Source organism: Pestalotiopsis fici, assembly GCF_000516985.1.
Source record: "Pestalotiopsis fici W106-1 unplaced genomic scaffold PFICI_Scf_9, whole genome shotgun sequence".
NCBI lineage: Eukaryota > Fungi > Ascomycota > Sordariomycetes > Amphisphaeriales > Sporocadaceae > Pestalotiopsis > Pestalotiopsis fici.
In genome coordinates, this window is record NW_006917099.1 from 588,061 (window position 1) to 608,713 (window position 20,653).

The 20,653-nt window shown below is 50.2% G+C and overlaps 5 protein-coding genes across 5 annotated transcripts; 1 reads left to right on the forward strand and 4 right to left on the reverse strand.

The window, feature by feature from the left end:
• Positions 1-846: 846 nt before the first annotated feature.
• Positions 847-1,503, reverse strand: PFICI_11603 (uncharacterized protein; the record flags this gene model as incomplete). Its single annotated transcript, XM_007840184.1, has 1 exon — positions 847-1,503. One exon carries the CDS (start codon positions 1,501-1,503, stop codon positions 847-849), a length of 657 nt encoding a protein of 218 aa, XP_007838375.1.
• Positions 1,504-1,851: 348 nt separating this feature from the next.
• Positions 1,852-2,466, reverse strand: PFICI_11604 (uncharacterized protein; the record flags this gene model as incomplete). The annotated part of the gene is made up of 1 exon (XM_007840185.1): positions 1,852-2,466. The coding sequence occupies one exon, from the start codon at positions 2,464-2,466 to the stop codon at positions 1,852-1,854; it is 615 nt and encodes a 204-aa protein (XP_007838376.1).
• Positions 2,467-7,446: 4,980 nt separating this feature from the next.
• PFICI_11605 (uncharacterized protein) lies at positions 7,447-9,264 on the reverse strand (the record flags this gene model as incomplete). The annotated part of the gene is made up of 1 exon (XM_007840186.1): positions 7,447-9,264. One exon carries the CDS (start codon positions 9,262-9,264, stop codon positions 7,447-7,449), a length of 1,818 nt encoding a protein of 605 aa, XP_007838377.1.
• Positions 9,265-10,070: 806 nt separating this feature from the next.
• PFICI_11606 (uncharacterized protein) lies at positions 10,071-15,891 on the reverse strand (the record flags this gene model as incomplete). The annotated part of the gene is made up of 5 exons (XM_007840187.1): positions 10,071-13,979; positions 14,043-14,134; positions 14,401-15,234; positions 15,299-15,347; positions 15,460-15,891. 5 exons carry the CDS (start codon positions 15,889-15,891, stop codon positions 10,071-10,073), a joined length of 5,316 nt encoding a protein of 1,771 aa, XP_007838378.1.
• A 3,596-nt stretch (positions 15,892-19,487) lies between these two features.
• On the forward strand, positions 19,488-20,525 carry PFICI_11607 (uncharacterized protein; the record flags this gene model as incomplete). The annotated part of the gene is made up of 2 exons (XM_007840188.1): positions 19,488-19,723; positions 19,784-20,525. The coding sequence occupies 2 exons, from the start codon at positions 19,488-19,490 to the stop codon at positions 20,523-20,525; spliced, it is 978 nt and encodes a 325-aa protein (XP_007838379.1).
• Between the last annotated feature and the right edge of the window lie 128 nt (positions 20,526-20,653).

Genomic DNA, 20,653 nt, shown 5'->3' on the forward strand with positions numbered 1-20,653 from the left:
CAATGCCCCAGTCTCAAGTCCTTCCCATCCGAAGTTGTCGCCGAAAAAAATGAAGTGCTGGCCCAGATAATGAGCCCACCGTGATGAAGTTCAAACAGATCGAACGCCTACCTACATTCCATACCGTTGAGATCTCAGGACCATCAGCCTTGTCAGCAGAGTCTTACGCCTCGTTGATGATGTGCAATTTCCGCATCCTGGAACCACAGGCTCTGTGCTGCTGCTAGCATATCCATTCTATTAAGACTGTATGTCTAGAAACTTAAATGAAGCCCACCATGCCCAGATGTACTTTGCAAGCAGGAGCATCATCAAGTGGATGTCCATGCAAGTTCAGAAGCTGTCCCAACAAGGCAGGCTCTCGGTCCAAAGCAACCCTGGCATAACCTAAAAGGTACGAAACGGGGAGGGGACTGTATACTCCCGGAGTCCGTCACCCTTGAAATGCCATGGGTTTGAACCAAGGAAGAGAGGAGGTTAAAAATTTCGGTGGGTTGATGCAATATCTGGAACTCGTTTCGTTGAGTCCCGCCATGTTTCTCATGTAACACATTGGGCATTGCAGCCCAATCGCTCATTGGCATGCGAGTTCTCGTCATTGCCAACAGATGTGTTCCGGTGCACGACTGGCCATGATACACAATATGTTGTCGTTGAATCTGTTATTACATAATTGTGACTTGGTCTTATATCGACCAAATCTCGGGCAGGCCGGAGAGCACCTGCCATTAGCCCTCCGTCGGGCGTTGCAACCCATGTGAAGCACAAGGTATCCTGTAAACCAACTAGACGCGTACCACTTCGTATTCATTTCATTCCTTCTTTCAGACATGTTTGACAGGTTGGCTACCCTGATCTCTCGACAAGTTTCTCAAAAATCTGCTTGAAGACATCGGCGTCCACCGCGCCAGGTGCCTCAAACTGCCCATTGATCCTGATGTTGGGCACACCCGTGACGCCCACCTGCTGCGCCCTCGTGACCTCGGCCTCAACCTCGTCGATACCCTCGTCCGAATCCAAATAACGCTTGACCTCGTCGCCATCCAGGCCGGCGGCCTCGGCGGCACTGCGCAGCGTGGCCTGGTCCGTGATATCCTGCTCGAGCTCAAAGTAGCGCTTGAACAACTCGTCCACGACGCGGTTCTGGGCGTCGGCGCCGCCCTGGTGCCGGGCGTAGCGGATCAGGCGGTGCGAGTCCTGCGTGTGGCCCGTCCGGCCGCCAAAGCTAAAGCTGATGCCGGCGTCGCGGCCCACGGCGGCCAGCGTCTGCTGGACCTGCGCGAACCGGGCCTCGCCAAAGCGGCGCACGTAGCGGTCCCGCTTGACCTCGCTCTCGCGCGGCGCGTTGGGGTCGAGGTAGAAGGGGTGCCAGGAAATGCTGAAGGTGTCGTCGCTGCCCGGGTGCGCCGACTTGTACGCCGCGATGCCGGCTTCGAGGCGCCGCTTCCCCACGTAGCACCACGGGCAGACTGAGTCGCTGATGATCTTGATGTCAAACTTCATGTTGACTTGAATGGTGACAGAAAACGATATTCAAGTTTGGTATTAGTTACAGATTCTCAAGACGTAGTCTTCGCAAAGTTGAGAATATACAGACCATGTATAGTGCCATTTGATTGGTTGTTGATCACGTCAGCGGGTGGGCGCGGGAATTGTGATTTATCAGCATTGAAGCAAACCGGGCCGCCGCCGCCGCGCATCCCACCACGCAAAAGCGTATCCGCCGCCGCTTCGGGTGGCCACTGTTCGGGCGGAGAAGACAAGAAAATTGATGGTTTCCCAGTATCAGTAAAGTTGGCCCAATGGTAGAAAACAATTATGAAGTCTGGAAATAATTTCTTTTCTTTTCTTCTATTCTCTCCAGTTCCTCCCCTCTCTCTTCATCTTGTCCCGCCACTCATTCTCCAGCATACCGTAAGTGATATAGTCTTCCCACTGGCCATTGAACCAGATTTCCTCCCTCTTGCGCCCCTCCAGCACAAACCCAAGCCGTTCGTACAACTGCATGGCTCCCGTATTATGGCTAAATGTCTCGATACCGACACGGTGCAGACCAGCCATTTGAAACGCATAGCCTAGCGCCCACTCAATGGCCTCGCCACCGTAGCCTTTGCCCCGATACCCGTCCAGAATGTCGATGCTGATGTAGCTGTGGCGGTTCTGCTCGCCGCCCTTTTCAATGTGCTTTAGAGCAATAATGCCTATGGGCGTGGGCTTGGCGTCTGTCGCGTCTGTCGTGTTGGCGGGCAGACAGACAATGGTGCTCATGAGGGCGCGTTCCAGCAGGTATTCCTTGAACTTGTTGCTCGACTTTTTGTTTTCCGGCACGAGCAGGGAGGCGCTAGAGCCTGATTGCGCCTGAGCATCACGTTGAATTTTGTGAATGAAGTCTTCGTCGTCGCTATTGTCCTCTACGGCTCGGTATATCAGCCGTTTCGAGGTGAAGGGGTTGAGTGTTCTGCTCATGGTGAATGAAGGAAATCAATATGCCAAGAGAACAACTCTACGTGATATGAATGCTTCGGATCTTGTTATGTAGGAAGGCTTCCAATGTCTTTTATATACGTCGCGACCATCGCGAATACCCCAGAATCTCACCTACCTAATCTCAGCCATTGAAGCCAAGCTAGACCAATTTCAGCTCGCCGTGTCGGCTACCATGTAACCTCCACCCGAGATGCGTGAGATTCTCAAGTATATGCGCAACTTTGAGCCGGTGAGTCACCGTGTGAAGCGTCATGAGCAAAGTCTTCCCTTGACAAATTCTCATGATCACTGTTGGTTTGCTTACGATGCTGAGCTGGCATACGACTGAATAATCCGGAACTTTGTGTGCACCTCATACATCTCTAAAGCATGAGAAACTCTTTAGCTCCCCTTCCGCCTGCATAACGTCAATGAAATTGGGGGGTTTGGATTGATTTTCACTGAAATGGATGATGATAATAGATGAGCCCATTTGAATATGAGTAAGCTATCATTGACGCATTGGTACTCTGTTGCTAGGCACACAGGCTAGCGATCGTTGATAGTGTCACGAGGGTAGAGAGAGGATACAAGACTGATTTGAGTTTTGAAAGCGAGTTTCTGTCTCTATCATAGGCCGTTGAATAAAAGGCTACCTCTGGGACTAATCGCGAAGCTACATTCATATGGAATAACTCTGTCGAATGAAGAGAACTTCAACGAGCTGCTTCTAGGCCTAGTTCGACCTGAGCATGGAACTTACATTCTATATAGGGCAATGAGCGGGAACCTTCAACCTGGTAAAATCTTTCTGTCGTTAATATGAAGATCATTCCGAAGCAGAGAAGTCAAAGCTTCTTTGGCAAGAATGGCTAACTTGATGATGAAAGCCATTGCCATAAACTCGAGTCATGATCAGGTTACCGAGGCGGGCGAAAAAAGGCAAGCCGCTGATCAAACGCTCAGTCAATTTAAGTCATTTGCTTGCAACTAATGTAGAGGAATGATGCATATATATGAGCGGTCTGCGATCAATGTATTGCAGATCACTTATCCTCAGTCATCATGTAGGGTCTTGCTCGGTTGCCTTCCAGGGAAAATGCATAAGTAAAAGTGAAGATTGCCAGGTGCAAATTGTCTCTCAATACATGTGCATATCAGTGTTCAAGCTGGTTTCTACTTGTTCTTGATCACTGCTTGCACATTTGATGGAGAGGTTACTTGTCTATCAATGCCTACTGAGATGTCGAGTATTGTCAATGTATAGCAATGCGCTTTGAAAGGTGGAATCATAACAGGTAGAGGGATTCAATCAATTATATTCTGATATAGGATCCAGAAAGAATTGCCCTGAGGAGAAGGTCTGACTAATCGGATGCGATTGAAGTATCACGTGGTTTCCCGGTGTGCGGAAGCATCTGTTGAGGGATAACAGCGTGATGAGGGCAGTGATGGTATTGGCTGCAATCATTTCGAAAATGACAAATAAGGGTAGTAATCAAAAGCAGTAACAGGTTAGCTCATCACAGCACTGACGTAATGGGCAGCACCTCAGTCCAAATCCACGATGAGAAGTGGGAGTCGTATAGTTTCCAGAGAGGACTCGTTTATTCACCACAAATCGCTAATAGCCCGGCAAACCATCAGGGTCATCAATCCTTTTACGATGTATGTCTCTAGATATGGTTGTACTAACGCTCTACCAATATTCAGAAGCAGTGCGTGATTTGGTCACGAAAAGCTTTTAGGGCTTCAAGTTCCAATTCCCTATGTACTTGAGCAAAAAACAATGCTCCGAGAGAAGTTGCCCATCAAGGATTTGAGCTCGGGCTTTTCTAGTCCACTGAATAAAATTCACGGTTGCAGCGGTGTTTAAAGAAGAAAGAAGAGGAAGAAGGATAATACTAGAAACAAATTCCGTTCGCCGAAGATGATGGCGAGCATGGGAAGCAAGTCATTGTCATAGACCAATAAAGCGCAGAAAGCCAAATGCAGAGATGTCAAAGCAAAACTTTTGCATCTCTCAATGACAACCATAGTATGAGCATAACGTGTTAGCTTTACTGACATGCCAATGTCATAGTTGTTGATATTCAAATGGTCGAAAGAGATGTCTTCATTGTGACTATCGATGGTGACTGTTGAATGTCTATCCGCTATGAGGCCGCTTTTCCGTGCGAAATGCCTTTTCAATGAGTATATGAATACAGCAGGGCTTTTGAACCACCACCACAGCACCTCATGGAGATGAAACGTCAACGGACTGTTGGGTGGACCAAGGTCAGTCAGGTGGCGGAAATTCGGCACACTCTTGAACCTTGGATCATGAAAATCACGGCGAGCCATCAATACTCATACCGAATACTCGGGCATGACGAGATCAGATCTCTCCCCTTACCCATAGTTCCAATCAATTCCATTGGAGATGAGACGAGATGAATTGTTACATTTGCAAAGATCAACACATGGTCTACGTTGGTCGACCGCGGTCCTAAGCAGGTACAAAGTGGACACCGTCTCTGGATGCGTGGCACAGACGATCTTTTTTATTCCTTGGCTAGCAATGCCTTGAGTCTTTGGCATCACTTTGTAAGCTTATTTCATCCTTCTCTGGAAAGCCATCCCGACTTTTATGATTAAGTTGCGGCATAGTTGGCGGGTCTCGCTGCCGAGATGGTATACCAACTGGGTTTAGGTCGTCCGTTGTGTGGTTGCACATGCAGGGACTTGACACTGTATCGGGTTTGATCTTCATTCGCTTAGTGCCAAGCTCAAACCCAGGGAGCCCTCAGCACCCAATCGGCAGCGACAGCGAAAACGACAAGATCCCGATTTCAGGTGAAGGGCCTCGGTGCAAGTCACCAATTGGACAAGCCGAGACTATAACTTCAGACGTAGATGGAGATCTGAGGCTCTGAGGGCTCTGAGCCACTTAGTTGCTGGGAAATCTCCACAGGGGTTCTCGCGATCGCTACCTTTCTCGTCTGGTGTCAAGAACAACAACCCCTGTCGTAGATCGCGGTGGATCGCTGTCATTATTCGGATCAAGCCATCTTGGCGGCCATATGCTGTCCCCAGCTTTTTTTGCGCAGTCACCGCCATTGGCGACATCGTGAACGTGGCGCAATGGAGTCATCCTCGCCGCAGGCGCCTGCAATGAAACCGAAAGGCGACCCCTTGGGTAATTAAAGCAAGTTTACACGATGGCATCGTCTTCAAGATATATAGTCCATGTTGCAACCTCCAATTTCTGTTCACGAAATACCATCATTGATTGCATCTTTACAACACAGATTCCCACGACTGCCTCTATTCACTGCACTGAATTCATCGACTGTCGCTACACTGCCCACCATACCCAAAGTCACAACACCATCACCGTCTCTTCGCCCCTACCGCCTTCGAAATCACAAACAACCAACATATCACATCCTCTTCTCCCGCCTGACCCCAGCATTGCAACTACGTCCACAACTCTCCGAATCGCCTGCTTCACAACACTACTACTACCTTGTCACCCGCCGTCCTCCATCACATCATCAAACACACTCTTACGAAACATTGATTTGTTCCCCGTATTCCACCCAGCACAGCATCCATCACCTACTTAGAAAACGCGACCCCGATTCCTTGACCCGGCTACACGACATGATATCCTACCCAACACTAGCACAGCCTCGCACCGCCTCAACCTATCCATCAACACCATGTTTGACATCCTAACTCCTAATCCCATGACATCCAGCCTACCTAATTGCAAAGACCTTTTCCCCACCGCAGCCCTACCTTCTGTTCCCGTGCACGTCTATGCTCCTTGTTCTTATCCCGCACCGTGATCTCTACCATACCTGCTGCCTTTGCCATATATCACTGCCCCCTCCCTGGCCGTGATCACCGTTGACATCTACTCTTCATCTGCCTCGAGTCCCCTCAACAATCCTTCTTCTCCCTGCACATATATATTCACATATTCCAATCATCCTCACATGCACCGACCCTTCATCGTATGCCTTGTCCCTCTCTTGCATCCACCGGTCCCACCACGTGCCTCGACGTTTTCCTCCCCCATACCCAAAGTCCCATCCTTGATTCCCCCAACCCAGCCATCAAGACACTGCCAACTGAATCATTTCCATACGCTGCACCAACTTGAGACAGACAGCCTTGCCACTATTCCATCCAGCACCCGCTCGAAACCCGCATCATTGCATCGTAGCCTTATCCCACTCGTGTCCGTGCCTCTTCATCTCCATAGACTCCGCGACCCTTTTGATTCCTTTCCCGAACCGTCCTTGATGCCTCGCCCTACTTTCCAATCCATCACTCCTATCCCACCACTCCCATCGCTCCCATCACTCCCATCACTCCCATCACTCCCATCACTCCCATCACTCCCATCACTCCCATCACTCCCATCACTCTTATAACCCTATCCAGTCCACTCCAGTCCCTCTATCCGTTACCCGTCGTCACAGATCCCACACCGTTGTCCCATGTCTCTTCTCCCGTCACATTATGAAAAAAACTGGCAATCAACTTATATATGATGATTCACACCACACACCTTTGGGCTGGAAGTCAACCGTCCCGTGTCTTCGGTGTCGCAACCCAATACTTTGGGCATGCACAAGAGTTTGGACTGTGGTGAGGAAAAGGTTGAAAACGAGAATGAAAATGTGCACTTGGGTTTGCGAAGAAATTGCTTAATACCAGCCATTTACTCGCAAGTGGACAAAATGGGTGGAAAGCATGAAATGAGCGTCAAAGTGTTAGTATTATTCAAGACTTCATTTCTCTCCAAAAGAGTCTAATAGATATCATGTTAAAACCATCCAAGTTCTAGTTTCACGTATGCTCTCCAACCCTTGAACAAACAAAAGTCATGCCAAAACTATGTAGTGCAGCAGCAATCCAAAAGCCATACCCGGTCTCAAGCAATAACAACCTAACTCAAAACACCGAGTAATGCATGCATATCATTCACATGCGTCGAAACATGAAGATACCGAGGAGAATTATCCAAGCCATCATGAATCTGACTCCTTCTTCATGGCGAATCCCTCTCCAGCGTCCACTCGCGATGTTCTCCTCGCCGTTCACGGTGTCGTTACCGGCAATCGATCCATTACCATCAGTTAAAAGGCTTCCACGGGAAAAGACAGCACATGCCTTGTCATCTGCCCTGAGCCCCTCGCCTACACGCCAGCGCAGGTTCACAACCACAGCTTGCGAATCCCTGACGTCAATGTTGATTGTGCCATCAACGCCAACCTGGAATGATTTGCCGCTGAGTCCATCATCTATGGGCGTTGGCGTCCCGTCGCCACTGCTTTCATACTCGATATTGTTCCACGTCGTGTTCGTGGTCGCATCGGAGCCTGGTCCGCTCAGATAGGCTAAATGAACCATCTTGCCCGTCAATCTCCTTGGCAATCTTACGATGACGCCGAGGCCCGACTGGCTGGCCTGTGATACATTATTCGGCATCGAGTTGATCACAACCAAGCTATGCCATTTCTCATCCTGGTATACGGCATAGACTCTGACATACCCGTCATAATCCCCGAGCAGCTGATCAGTCACATCGATAGAAGCAACCCGCGCCGTACATGTTGGTCCAATGACTTGATCAAACGCCGCGTAGCCGTAGTAAAGCGGTCGAACAAAAGGCTCTCGATCTGCTATCTTGACAGGCTGCCAGGCGGACGCGGCGCTATTGTCTGTCATGTGGAACTGGACGCCCGATACACCCAGTGTTGCGGCATATAATAGAAAGTTGAGCGTCCACAGTGCGGCGGCAAATGTGTCGGTGATACCTTCGAGTCCAACTGGCCCAACGAGACCCATCTCGCGTAGCGCGTACGGGTAGAGGGTATCATGCGCCTGGCCAACCTGTTCAGCCCAGGCGGTGAACTGATCTTCGACTGTGCTCAGTCGCTGAAAGTGTGCCAGCGTCAGCCTATAAGTCGACACACCAACAAAGTAGTAATAGTCGTGCTGGTTCCAGGACGTGATGAACGAGGCGTTCGAGTTGTTTGCCAACCCATCGATACCAAAGCCCACCAGGTCAACGATCCGGAACGTTGTACCAATGGTCGAGGCCGTGCAAGCCGGCTCGAAAAAGGCGCTGGTGATGTTTCTGGGCCGGAGGACTTGTTCGTACAGAACGCCGACGCGTTCGAGCCATTGTTCTGTGTATATCTTTCCGTTCCACTCACCGGATCGGAAACCGTTCTTAAGGTACAGATCCGGCTCATTTCCAACTTCGATCGAGACGAGATCCAGATTCGGGCAGTTCTCGAATACTTGACTCGCCATGGTTGTGATTTGCTCAGGCCAGTCATCCTGTGCATACGCAAGATTCAATCCCCATGTCACTGGGGTGCCAGCTGGGAACCTGTTGGCCGCTTCGAAATATCGCGGACCGATTACCATGTGGTCGGAAGGGAAGACGCCCTGGCCGACGGCATTGTGGTTCTTGACCCACGTCCATTGGGTTTGGTGCTCGTTAAAGACTTGATAATCTTGAGTATTCCCACCGATACGAATATGAGGAGCCTTGTCCGTATAGCTGACCAGGTTTTGGATCAGGTTAAATGTGAGCAAGTTGGGCACATCTGTGCCAGTAAATGAAAACAAATTCGATGGCTCAATGCCAAAACCAGCAAACGATGGATTAATCGCAGCCGAGGCATGGCTGGGAGGTTCTCTTGAAACACTCAGCTGGATTATTGTACGAGCCAGCACAGATTTGGCTAAGCAATGGATGCAAAGCACGAGAGCATTGACAGGCCGCATTGTCTTGACACAGGGACGGTTGCACGCAGCAGTATAGAGTTTGTGGTGGTGAATGCTCGTGGTAAATGTTGCGCACTCATTGCAAGAAAGCTCGAGGTAGAAGAGACGCGGGATCGAGGTCGTGTTTCTCTGGTTGAGCAATGATCTTGACAAACTTATGCAGCGATGCAGCCTCTAAAGTACGGCCACGGTTGCGGCATTGTTGAGTCGAGTGCTTAGGTGGATAGAAGGGGTACGAAGCAGTCGGGAAGTCGGCACCAACGTTACCGTCGAGAAAATAAGGTCGTCCGAAATGCAAGTCCGACGCATAATTCAGACAGACAAGACGCACATCCATTGGGGTGGTGGAGTGGAGAGTGATCGGGGAGGGGAGGGGAGGGGAGGGAAGGAACAATCGATACTCTTGACCTACTAGAGCACGATTCCATTCACGAAATATTGTTACATTTGCCACTCAACATGCCAAGATGATTATAATTCCCATTTTCAGAGGAGCCACAACGTCAATTCTCAATTACGAAATTAGTAATGGAGGAAATGAAACAAAAGCTCGGTCGGTACTACAGCAAATGTAACGCCTCTCTAATGCGAAGAGTCCATGTATATCGCCCCTCCCCCCTTTTTTCCTCGAAAAAACTCCTTTGTCCTCACCCATTACTCTTGTGTACGACGCCGTGAAATTCAGACGTGCCATTGCCAGTCAAATAATACAAATTCTTTTTTTTCTTGGCGCCCTCCCCTAACACCTCCCCATCTTACAAACACTGCAAACTCCGGAAATGACTGTTTTGGGTATCTTCTCCTCATCAGTCTGAATCCATCATATCCATGGCATCACGTTCGGCCTCAAAGTTCTCCGTCGTCATTGTAGCAACTGCAACTCTTTTGCCCTCACCATCGTCATCATCAGCGTTGGTGAGATCCAGAAACATCTTGTCGACGTCCTTGTCGTCCCCATCTTCTTGGCGTAGATCCCCATCACCCGTCATGCTCCGCGATCCTCGGAGGCGGCTCTCAGCATCCCAGACGTCAGGCCCAAAAATTTCCTCGGCACGGCGGCGGCCTTCCTCGGTCCGACCGAGAATCTCAAGAGCCTTATTCTTCTCGGCCTCGCTTTGCAGGTTCAGATTTAAAGAATCATCTTGGCCACTCAGAAGACGTTCTTCGAGCGACAGCGGTTCCCGATCGCTGGCCATCAAGCGTGGACCGGGACCCCCACCTTCGCCCCCGAGAAAGAAGTCGGGTTGCATAGTGGAGCTATTGTGGCCATCAGGATCCATCGAGCCCCCATGCATTGCAGAGCCAGGTCGACTGGAGGAATTCGAATCGGCACTGCGGGCTGGATGGCCATGTGAATTCCCAGGTAGGGCCGGAGTCGGTGGCTGCGACGTGCGCCCAAAGTAGATGTGACTTGCAGAACCAAAGGATTGGGCCGACGGACTGTGGCCGGGTCCTGAACTTGACGACGGACCACCTGCTGGGTTTACACCCGCACTTTCTGCGTTTAGTGCTTTTCGCTTCAAACTGACCGCTTTGGCACGCAAACTCTCTGGAAGGTCCTCGGGGTCCTCGACCCCGTGCTGAGCAAGCATTCGCTGCAACTTGGTCGGACGCGGCTTTCGTGTGCTCTTGGACACGTCTAATACTGGCGGTGGCTCTGGTGCCACTGGACTCCATTTGTGCAGCTCCTGTCGGAAAAAGTTGGTTTCGAATGCGAGTAGAATTTCTGCTCCCTCAATCTTTCGCAAATAGAACCGCTGCGTCTCTGCTTCTGATGCAGTCGCCATGATTGGGTTGCAGTAGACTGCTATGTGATTGCGGAAGTCTTGCGCATTGTCAATGATCTTGCGCAGAATCTCCTCCTCTTCGGGCTGGAAAGGCAGACCGGAAATTTCGTCTTGCCAGGAAATCAGATCCTCAAGCTTTGGCCGAGCGGCATCGCGAGGAATCTTGACGCGCCAGTCACAGATCGGGCAGGTATACTTGTCATCTTCCTTAACCTTGCCACGCGCAATCTTGAGACATTTGCCGTGATACCATTCGTGGCAGAGCTCGCATTCGATCATCATGCCGGCCTCAATCCGGCGACAGATGCAGAAAACCTCTCTGAAAGCCGGGTCATCCCAGGAGCGGGGTACTTTGTTGGCGTCTCGTTCCTCGCTTGGGGCTCTCGATGCAGGCTCTGCGGGTAGTCGGGGTTTATCACTAGTTATGTCGAAGCAGTCCAGGTTGCGATCCAGGACGTATTCGAGGTGATTCTTGAGAATGTGCAATGGTGCATTTGTCTTCCCAAAAAGTTTCTTTCCCTTCCGCATCCAGTCTTCATGGCGACGTTGTTCTCTCTCTAGATCAAGCGTTCCCGTGGGTTTAGAGTTGAGATCCTCCAGTTTCTTCATAACGTCGAGGACATCTAGATACTTGGGCCGCTTCGTGTAGTCTTCGTCCCTGGATCGGTCCATGAGATCCAATATTTGACGATGTGCCTCCCGCTGCTTGTGAAGAATTTGATCTACTGCGTGAAGTGTTTCCTGGGACACCGGCAGGGCGCCATGTTGGACTTGGTTCGACAGAGCTTCTAGCTGGGGGTAGTGGACCGTCTCAGCATTGATCAGCTCGGTGGCTTTGGCCTGCCACTGTCGACCGGCAGCAAGCTTCTCGTTGAAGAACTTCATATGATCATTGTATGGCGGAATGTCCAGGCGAACACCTTCCTCGATCAGCTGTGTGACATCATCCAGAGTCATGAAGACGGTGCGATTCGACTTGGCTTTCGTATTCCAGCGTTTCTGTTCGAGGATAAGCTGCAACTTGTCGATTTCAGGCATGTCCACATTGAAGCTGCGACCCTGCTCCAGCAACTCCTCAATCTGTTCCTCCGATTGGATAATGATGTGTTCCAAGGCCGATTCGGCATTATTCTGAAAGTCCTTGATGGCTTCAGCGCGCTCCTTCAATTGTGTAATCTCGGGACAATCGAAACCTATCCGTTCAGCGTCCTCAATCAGCCGATGGATGTTATCGACTTTTCGCATCTCGCGCTCCTTCTGCTCCTGGTAGGAGTTGCCGATGGATTTGCGCATCCCGCTTTGCCAGACCTTGTCGTTCTTGCGGCGGTTTTGCTGCTTGCGGACCGTATAATTAGTCGCCTCTTCGACCCATTCATTACAACGATCAACAAATTCTTTGAGCGCTGGTAGAGAGGGGAGGTCGTACGGAATGCGTTCACCCTCACTAAGAAGGTTTCGAAGAGTCTTGAGCGTAGGTGTGCCACCTTCGTCAAGAAGCTTATCATACTTGTCCTCCCAAGCCTCAGGAAGAGTAGCCTTTTCGGCAACCTTTCGATGCGTCTCGTTCATGTCTTCCGTCGTCTTGCGATAGAACAGAATATGTTCTTTTCCGGCGAAGCGGTCGGACTCGGGTAGATCGCAGCAGGCATGAGAACCTGCGTGCTGGATACAGAGGTACTTGTTCGAGCGGGTACACTTGAATCTCGTGAGGTAAGCATAGCACTTGCAATATGAACACTGGTACTCTTCTTCCGGCACGTCTTCGTCCATGATCTGGAACTTCAGGGTGCAGGGCTCGTGCTCCTTCGCAGTAATGACGCATGCGTGCTTGTTGCCTTCGACATGCTTAGCGTGGAACTGTTCCCGTTGCAGTATTTCTCGCTTATGTATGCGCTCTAGAGCTGGAGCGAGCCACCTGGCGGTCTGGATGGTGAGACCACTGGAAACCCCGTCGGCTGCGGTCCAGAGAAGTTCGTCGTGAGAAAAGCATGACTGCTTTCGAAACTCCTTGAGTCGTTCCACACCTGCAAGGCCATATGGTTCCCAGTCATGAGGCGCAAAGTTGACGGCTTCATTGAAATTAAAGCCGTGATTGAACCCAGCATGATATGCTTGTGGAAATGTCACCACGAGTTGGCCTGCTCTTTGGTCCAAAGCATAGACACGTACGCCGGCCTTCTTCAGTTGCTCTGGTGTAAGAAGAGTAACAAGTTGGAATAGCAGATCGGGCTGTGTTTCAAACAGCTCCGGCACAGCGGCCTTCATGGCAGCTTCAAACTTTTGCGTATCTTCCGCAGGGATACCATACCAAGTCTTGGTGGCCCCAAAATGTTGGTAGTTTGCTGAATAAGCAAAGTGATCTTCATTGTGCCAGCAAAAGGTGGAGAAAATCATGCCAACATACACCCACGGGACCGTCATGCCGGAGATGTCAGATTTGATATGCCTGAACAGACTCTCCGGGTGCAGGGGCAAGACGTTGAGATTCCAAAAGTCGGTGGAGTATGGGTTGGTGGGATTGCGTTCAGACGTTGGAAAACCAGAACCATGCGTAGTGCAATGGATATCCGCGCCGTACTCGACTTCCACTGTTTCCTCGATACTAGTGACGAGGCGCCAGAATTCGCGTTCGACGTCATCTTCCGTAACCGGGCGAGAGCAGTTGAGAACTGGATCGAAAGGCATTCGGTTCTCAAAATATCCTTGCTTGAAATCCGCAGCCTTTTCTTGAAAGGATTTGAGGGAATAGAGACCACCCTCTTCGAAACCGAATTGGCCATCGCCAACGAGGCATCGCGGGCAATTCCATTCGGGTCCTGGGTTGGACTTCAGCGGAGGATCAATACAGGGGCCGTGGTAGGCAAGATCGCAGCCTTCACAGACGGCAACCCAACCGGTCTCTTCTCCTTTGCCACAGTTCTCACATCGCTGTCGATGTTGTCAATACACCAAATAATTTACAATAACAGAGCACCGCAAGATGTGGCTTACCTCTCCGGGTGGCAGGTTTTCGTCACGCGGTAATCGTGGGCCAAGAGGACGGAACAAAGACATGTGTGAACCAGCAACTGTGGGGACAGTATCTGTTGGGGCATTACATTAGCTGTATTCAGTAGATCACGGAAAAGCAACAACCATTGCAGCGGTGACATTGGTCTCCCGCATCGATAGCCAAGCGCTCTACGGAAGGCTGCATGGGCTGTGGTATCAATCTGGTGAATTGACACACGGCACATCTCTACAGCCTCCAGGAATGGCCATCGAAAAGTAGTGTGTGATCTTTGCCCCTCAAGAGGTTGCAGAACTCTGAGAAGATGCCAAGTCATATCGGGATAAGTTGCTCACTCACCTTGCTTAAGTCGCTTACTTCTGCGACTGCCATTGTCTGATTCATCCCTGTCGGCACCATTCTCCTTTTTGGAAATGTCGAGACTGTCAGTACTGAGCTGGCGCTTAAGAGGATTTGATAGTCCAAGTGCAGAGGGCCGGAAATCGGGAGTATTCTTGGCCGAAGACATGGGACTTCCGTATTGCTTCGGAGGGGTGAAGCTTTTTGTATCGGTAGAATGCGGTCGATTAATGCTTGTAAATCCGGCGTTGACGGCTGTGAAACCACCTGATCCACCTGAATTGATGGGAGTAAAACCGGACGTTGGTGCCGGTGCGGATGTTGGTGTCGGTGCATCGTTCATGACCATTTCCCGCTCATGTTCCTGTTTGATTGGATTCAAAGAAAAACTAGCTTGTAGTGATTCGGTTGCATTTCGCGCTGGTGAATCTCCACGGAGGCTCGAGGGCGTATTCACTGTAGAGCGCTTCATGGGGCTCGGAGCCGGACTAGGGGTCAACGGGCCACCATATTCGAACTCTAGTTGCTGATAGACGCCAGGCTTTGCTTGCCGAAGATAATTCTCGTACGGGGTGAGCCATCTGTCGTAGGAATTCTTAAGCGAAGTCGACAAGGACGACATGATCTTGCCGCTGTATCCCAGGTCTCTGCCAATCTCTGCCCATTTCTTTGCTTTGCAGACCTTCTCGAATCCACCTCGGGCTTCAACACATTTCTTGAGACGATAGAGGTCGAGTGGCTTTTTGTCAACATAGGGCAATCTATTGAGGTTCGTTCCTTGTTGCTTGTGAAATTTCGCAAGAGCGTCAAGGTATGTGAGATTGGCACGTGTGCCTACAAGGGAAGGGACGTCAGCTTCTCTCTGTGTTCTGGAATCAGAATGTCCAAAAGTACTTACTTCCTTCGACAGAGTTCAATTCCTGCTTGCGAGTTCGAAAGTGGAATTTCTGTAGTAGCAAGAACGTGTTAGCTAGTTATTTTAATATTCTGGAAGCAGAAAAGCGCTTGTAAAAGGCGGGCAGAACAGTTGTCAAGCCCTGTTGTGGTTGGGATGCGCACCTCGGTGTCGATCGCAAAGTCGGGATTCCATGAGTCCGGGGGTATGATCTTGCACAATCCAAACTTGTTCGCTTCACCACTAATTTTGCGTATGTACTCGAAAGGGTCCTTCCATTCTGCCTCTGTCGGACGATACGAGGGTGCTTCTTGCAGTCCGAATGGCCTGCTTCGCTTTGTAGTCTCTCTGCTCGCAGTCGGTTGACCTCGTCGTTCAACAGAGCGCAGATCTAAGGGTGCGCTGCGCATGGAGCTCAGCGGCAATTGGGGATTTGGTGGGTGGTATCCGTTGCCATTGAGGTTGGCTTTTGATTTGGTGCCATTGGTTGTGGTCGTATGGCTTGCGGAGGATGCAACCGCTGGAGATGCTCGGGAGCTGCCATTCAGGCTGCCTGCACCGCTAGCAGAGGCGCCGACTGCTGGTGTTTGAACCATAGCGGACGGCGGTAATGTGCGGATTGTGATGCGGATCGCAGGGTTGGTCGATTGGAAGACTGAGGCGCACTATGGGCGCCATGCAAGTGAGGAAGGGATCTCTATTCACGGCGCGGGTCGGCGCATCCCAATCAAGAAGCCTTGCAAGTACAAGACCTGTAGGAACGGCCAAGCCGAATCGGTGGGGCGGTCGGAGGGAACACAGAATGCGATGGTCGAGGAAATGAATTCAATCGGTATTTGACGAGGTACGGTTTCTCGGCGCGATGCTGAGGGGGGGTTGAAAGTGAGGGTATGTGGGAGAAGGACAGTTGAGAGAATTGAGGTATCAGGTAAGGTTAGGGACGACGACAGACTGGGAAGACGAGGGTGGCCGGCACATGCACCACCACAGTCATCAGTCCCAGCAGCGGACGGGAAACGACGGTTGGTCGACATGGAAAGTCAGTCCAAGTGCTGCAGTGTGCATACGTCCCAATAGGTACGTCGGCTCCATACTTAGAAAAGACGGCGCCGTTCCCCACAATAAAATTAGAGCCATCGTTCGACTCAGGTGCAAAAGCTCACGACGGCATGTCTAGAATTGAGACTTTTACAGACCTTTTCTGAGTTATATTTTGATTTGGACAATCATTTTTTTTTGTTTTGTTTTTGTTTTTGTTTTTTATTACTCCTTTTTATATATAGTGAACTGGGGAATGAAAAGCAATAGCGATCAAAGCATTTGTATGGAGTGCGTCCAACCTTGTCGTCATGTGCGCGCAATTGAAGGTACAGACACCGTGAGGCTGTTCTTTTGTGACCTTGCGCATTGCAATAGGATCGATATGTGAGCAATAGGGTTTGAGGGTAGGGCGTACCTTATTAGGTAGGATATGTAGTGTGTAGAGGGGACAAGCGGGATGTCCAAAACGGGGTGAAGGAAAGGGAGTGCGAATGCTGTTCGACAAGGTGGGCGGCGGATCGGATGTATGGAGGAACTTCAACGACATGCTGTTGGGGGGGCCAGATGACATTAATCGATCAATCCCCAGAGGTTCAAGTTCCAAGACGGGTGGTGGGGCTCACACACATATTGGAACTGGTACTTGGTGGCGGACACTAACTACATACCATACCACCATACATCCAGATATATTAGGTGTGTAGGTATGTCACCAACAGTTATTATGTCAATCAATATCGGCGGGCTTGAATGTCGATACCCTTTTATTATCACGTCAAATATAAGCAAGTCATGTCTGACAACCATGCACTGGAATTGGTTGAACAAATAGCTCTTGTGTATCGTGGCCAGCTAATGTTTTCGGTATAGGAGCACCTGCCTAGGTGACCGAGGAGGTATTCGCTTGGCTTTGGGCGCTATCAGATCATATCATATGCAGCTTGACCTATTCAATTCCTTGCATGGAGACAAACGCATCACACGTCGGGAATGTACTGCCATAAAAGAGACCCCAACGACCCCGGTTACATGGATTGTCAAAATTACAGCCAAGGGAGGGCTACCAAGGAACTAGTCCGTCGATGCGACCGTGCATGTGGTTCGATATCCTCAGGTGTACTGGGAGCACTGGCAACTGAAATCATTATCACGGACCGATAATGATGGCAAAGGAGGAGAATTTTATTTTACCCCGATGAAAGGTACATCAAATCTTATCCAGATATAGAGTACAACTTTTGGGGCAGTGTAGGAAAGAAGGGCAAAGGTGGCATGAATCGCTACCCGAGTGCTATGCCACTAGCTTTTCCATCATGACGTCCACAGTAACAAGAGGAAGATTAAAAGCGAGAGACACATGAGAAGCCCCGGCCCCGAGCCACGACACAAGACACCCATATGCAGGGATCGCCGGCTGAAGATGAATAGACGCAACTAGGTTCATGTGTGCCATATGTGTATTGCGCATGGTGCGATTTCCCTGTTGTAAATTACGCCGGACAGTTCGTGTGCACCGATATTCAATTATTAATCTTTTATATAAGAGCCTTTCTTTTCCCAGATTGTGGCTGCAAGGTTTACTATCTTTTGCATGAAACATTTGCAGAAGAAAATGTATTTATTGGATGCAACATGGTATTATGGTGCAGGATGGTAAGCAGAGAGTTACAAAGGCGGTGTATAAAATTGTCGCTATGAGCAATGTCAGATATATCCTTGATGAAACTTGCATATCTGCGGTCTGTAGCTCGTGCAAACCCGTAAAGGCCAGCGATGAGTTGGCAGTTTTTGCTTGGATGCAGCAAGGCCTTTGACGGGCGACGACGAAACAAGCGCAGGGAGGCACTTTTGGCACTCTGATATCGGAGCGGGGATCGTCAGCCCCAGATTATTCGTCATGTTCATTCCAGCCAATCACAAAGGAGTGACGTCGAGAAAAGGTGGGTGACCCCTGGCCCCCTCTGAGTCGAGAAAAAGCCATGGGCCCATACATTCCTGGTCTAGGAAAAAATGGAAATCCATGGGAAGAGCTTGAGAGGGGAAGGAATAAAAAAAAAAAANAAAAAAAAGGACTCAAGGACAAAACCAGGGGCAGTGTGAGATCCAGTTCTGCGGGGACAGATTGCAAAACCATCTGAGATGCACCAGATCAGTAACCGGCAGATCAGAACGTCACAAAATGATAAGATGTCATATTGAGCATTGATCAGCAATCAGCTGGACATGAGAGATATGATAGCCATGGTACCGTAATATCCCGATTGATACCAGCTTCTACAGCGTCTTGGGGGTTTTCTTCTTCTTGCATCGTACATGTAGGTAGTTGTCGCATTCCGATCTGAAAAGGTAAAGTACACGGTCCCTTCGTACCTTACATTGAGGCAGATTGATGCCAGTTTCCCTACAACGTATTTCATACCTTAGCGGCGGCAGAGGCGCTAGCCCAGTCCCGGTGGGTAAAAAAGCGCCACTGCCAGCTGAGAGCTCGTCTGCTAGCCTCTCGGGGGTTATTCGAGGTACTACAGACTTCGCTCGGGAGAGGCCATTGCTGAGATTGGGCGATGCGCATCAACGAATATCCTGTAGGTACTCTGCAATTGCAATTGCACCGTCGTTTTGAAGGGTAACATGTTATGAAGATTTCCTACCATATTAATTGAATACTCTATTTTCAATATTCTACTAGCACATTCCTTGTACCCCACGTGTATTGAACATCCGATCTCTCAGATGAAGCCAGTGGCCAGTGCTTGCTTGCGTAGGGTCTCTCCAGGACCCTTTGCCCCTCCAAGGCTCCAGCCGGACCTAAGAATTGGAGAATGGCGTTCCACGCGCCAAATCGTGACGCCAGTAAACATTTCACCATTTCTGTCAGACCAACACCTCGGTCCTCAACGTAGATGCTCTCTCTGTGTGCACTACCTTGTAGGTAAGATAACATTGCTGAATTCAGACATCACTACAACTTTAGCGATATCATCGTAACCATCGTAGAGCATTCAGAATCCGAGAAGCTTCAGATGCACGCTCAGGCAAGTCAAGCTTCCTTCTAAACAATGACCACTGCACGTCTGCATCTGCACCCATCAGAATTGCCCCAGAGGCTTGCGACAAGTAATTTCGGGTAACAATCACTCGAGCTATTGTCGACATGCCTGTGCAAGCCAAACCCATCCCACCTCTATATACCGTCTATATACTACGGTCCACAGTTCGTCACTCGTCTCTCTACATCGGCAGCACTCCTCATCCGCCTCGCCGGCTGAAGCAGCATAATGGCCAAGCCAAAGGGGGCGCTGCCCGGACGTCGCGCAATACCTTGCGACCGTGGGAGATGGTCGGTCTTGTGTCGGGCTTCCCTGGATCAGTTGCGGCACTGAAGTTTGAGTATGGACATGAATCTACTCCCGGCCATTTCCTCTCATGCTAATCACATATCTGGTGCAGGTGGGCCTTGACAAATCCGCATCTGTCTCTCCACATACCTTCTGGCTCGCGCATCACGATCGCGACGCAGAAGAAGCGCAACGGCCATGCGAAACGACCTCGGCACAGTCTGACCTCCATCCTCTCAAATCTGCACTTATTGCTGCGAGTCCCCAGTTTTGCTAGGTGGCCCCTTACTCTTCACTTCTTTGCGCCAGATGCGTATAACGCATGGAACAAATGGTGCTCGACTGCCAGTGAGCCATTGCGAAAGAGCTTAGAGGTTTTTCCTGACTTTGAGCCCGCCAGAGCTACCTTGAATAACTCTGAGCCCACGATGCAGCAATCTCGGTCGTCCAAAGTTGAAACAGAATCCTGGGGTATCCACGCCCTTCCACTGGATTATACACCGCTGAAGGAGTACGTCACCAAGACCAAGTCTATCTTCAAATCCGAACGAGAAGGCAATTGCATTATCTGCAATGAAAATCTGGCGCCCGGCGAGGGACTGTATGCCGTCTGCTATAACGAAGGCTGCGAAGGTGTCGGGCACGTGACCTGCTGGAGTCGACATCTTCTGGGCAAGGAGCAAGGTGAACACGTAGTGCCGGTGTCTGGCCACTGCCCAAAGTGCCACGGCAATCTGGTCTGGGGTGACATGATGAAGGAAATGACTCTACGTCTGCGCGGACAAAAAGACGTCGCAAAGCTACTCAAGAAGCCCCGGAAGCGCAAGGCAGCAGAGTCCAGTGATGAAGACTGAGCTCTTGACAAAACAGTACCAGTTTCTATCGAGCCCAATAATACCATGCAACAGAACGATGATCCAGAACAGACCAAATTGATCCACTCAATCCGAGATTCAAACAATTTGCTTTCAGTCAGACGGAG